Raw genomic sequence first — 2,761 nt, 5'->3', positions numbered from 1 at the left:
CAAAAACGTTCGTTTATAAACTTGTTTCTACGTTAATTACAAAAGCGACGTGTTTTTACCTTAGTTATAAAAATGGCACATTATCAACCTTTTCATCCTTTCTGATACATATGAAACTCGTCGACATTAAACGAACGAAACATAGAAAATTCTTTAATAAACAACAGAGCCAAAAACGAGCTAAAATGACTTGTGTTTTCCTTTCCTCTCCAGAAACAATTCGGTGAGCAATTACAAAACCTCATTAGTTTTCCATACACACATCCAGCCAATAAAGATAAACACACAACCAACTTACATGATATTCATTTTTCACGGGGAAAATATTTCAAAAACAGGTATACAAAAACTAATAAAAAAAAAAAAACTGGTTCAATAATAGTATTTAGCCTCCAAAACACATTATGCCTCTCATACCTAAACACCATCTCAATATCAATGAACTACCACCTCACAAACTCCTAGCTTTAGCCACCCCCAGACTTAAGTGTGTTGCTCAACCTGCCATTAATATATAAAACCATAAATTTTACTGTTTCATTACGTATAATAAAATATTATACTATACATATTAAAAGGTCTCAATGAGAAGTATAGAATCGAAGTTACCAATCTAAGCCCTCAAAGAGACCTTCTCCTTTGATTGCAGAAGTTTTAAATATTGACCATTGACGGTTTTTTATTTTATGCAATTCCAAGGATTCGGTTACAGCAGCATCATCAAGCGCACCAGGCAGATCCTATATATTAATGTAAGAAAAATAATATCAAATATTTGATAATGATAATCTATTTACAATATTGGCAGATTTATATTGGTTGAGTGAAACTTTTAAGTGTCAAACCTGCTTGTTAGCAAATATGAGAACCACAGCACCTTTTAACTCCTCTTCCTATTAAGTTAAACACAATAGATATTTTAGAAAAACTGTAAAAAGAAGGAAATTAAGAAAAACCATTGTTTTGATTTTTGAAAAGAAATACCTCTAAAATTGCATGAAACTCTTCTTTTGCAATTACTAGTCTTTCTGTGTCACTGGAATCGACAACATATATTATGGCTTGAGTATTTGGAAAATAGCATCTCCAGTATGGCCTGAAATGTTGAGATAATTTTATAAAAGTGATTAGAAATATTAAAAAATACGATAAGTGATTCGGATTAAAAAATTGGATTTAATTTGAGAAGATCGAGCTAAGGCTACCTGATGCTGGTTTGCCCACCTGTATCATAAAAACATTGTATCAGCAAGGAAAAACAGTAAACAGATTAAATGAATATTATTATTCAATGAAAACAAGCAAAGGCAGGAAATTTTGATAAATATACAAAAGAATTTTAGATGACAACAAGTCTACATGTTTCTTCAAAACTTTCCTGGAAGACTAATGAAATTAACCAAAGTGTTCCAAGTGTATTCATATGAAAGTCTATACGCATCATAATTCTAAAAACAACTGTTAGATTCTTTGTCTATGGTATTGCCCTTTATTTAGGATTCTGATGTAAGCTTGAACTTCCAACCATATAAATGGCCTAATATTTTACAGCTACAGAATTCACATAAACTCCAATTATGGAGTTCAAGCAAGCTTCACAAATACAAAATCACAGACTATTATTCCATCTTAACCTGAAGATTTATGCCGTACTAATAACTAATATATATATAATCAAAGTTGAAAGTAAATGAAAAATGGTAAAATTAAAGATCATTACAATAACATATTAGTCAGTGTCGACAACTACCTAATTAAACGAAAGATAGCAACAAATCCAAATGAAGAACAATTAGCAAGCATACCGAGATCCCAGACTTGAAACTTGATATTGTTGTATTGCACGGTCTCTACATTAAACCCGATAGCTGCACACAAACTCCACATGAGTCCACGCACATCCACTTAACAAATCCAAAGAACAAGTATTAAAAAGCCTACTTGGAATAGTGGAGACAACTTCACCCATCTGAAGCCGATCTAAAGGAAACATCAACAGCCAATAGTTAAAAACTGAAGTCGTATAAAATACAGTATAGGCAGTTAAGTTAAAGATGAGATCATACAGAGTATAGTGGTTTTGCCAGCATTGTCTAGACCGAGAACAAGGATTCGAGCTTCTTTGTTTCCGAAAAGCGAAGAGAACAATCTAGTAAACACCAGCCCCATCTATTCTATTCTACCAGATTTCCCCAAATCTTTATAGGCAACCCTAAATTCCATAAAACAATTTAGGAATCAGGCGTCAAATTTGCACAAAACAAAAGCGTACCGAGAATCTGGGTACCAGAGGATTTCAATCAATTTTGATTATTCTTCATGTCGTTCAGGATCTGTGATTGATTGGGATGAAGAATGGTGGTGCTGGTGCTGGTGCTGGTGCCGGCGGATGTTAATAACTTTACCCTTTACTATCTCAATATCTCTTTTTTTTTTCTTTTTTATCTTCTCAAAAACTTTATACCGGTATCAAAATGCTAGTGATATTCTGTACTATTTGTTCATCCCTGGCTCACGTGAGTTTGTTTGGAAAACAAAAATTCTATAGAGAAACCCATATGTTGTAATCGTTAAATAACGATAACCCATAACGAAAAGAGAAAACAATCAAAGAAGGAATTTTATTTTAATAAGAATGAAAAGTAACCAGAAAGAAAAATACAAACAATATATATAGAGAGTAACAGCCGAGCTCAAAGAAAAAGTTGACTGCTTTTTAGATTTTCAAGAAATCGGAGAGCCCCCAAAAGAAACATAAAAA

At 32.6% G+C, this 2,761-nt stretch overlaps 1 protein-coding gene across 1 annotated transcript; it reads right to left on the bottom strand.

The window, feature by feature from the left end:
* Nucleotides 1-201: 201 nt before the first annotated feature.
* LOC143594011 (ADP-ribosylation factor 1) lies at nucleotides 202-2,208 on the bottom strand. The gene is made up of 8 exons (XM_077073444.1): nucleotides 2,067-2,208; nucleotides 1,942-1,980; nucleotides 1,806-1,868; nucleotides 1,206-1,224; nucleotides 985-1,096; nucleotides 846-893; nucleotides 610-740; nucleotides 202-501 (listed from the first exon to the last, which is right to left on the bottom strand). The coding sequence occupies exons 1-8, from the start codon at nucleotides 2,167-2,169 to the stop codon at nucleotides 468-470; spliced, it is 549 nt and encodes a 182-aa protein (XP_076929559.1). The 5' UTR covers nucleotides 2,170-2,208; the 3' UTR covers nucleotides 202-467.
* Nucleotides 2,209-2,761: the final 553 nt, after the last annotated feature.

This window comes from Bidens hawaiensis, unplaced genomic scaffold (assembly GCF_021521415.1).
Source record: "Bidens hawaiensis isolate Kalapana, Puna unplaced genomic scaffold, B.hawaiensis_p1.1 tig00042997_1, whole genome shotgun sequence".
Classification (NCBI taxonomy): Eukaryota; Viridiplantae; Streptophyta; class Magnoliopsida; order Asterales; family Asteraceae; genus Bidens; species Bidens hawaiensis.
The sequence above is the reverse complement of the archived record's forward strand: the minus strand, read 5'-3'. Positions and strand labels throughout refer to the sequence as shown.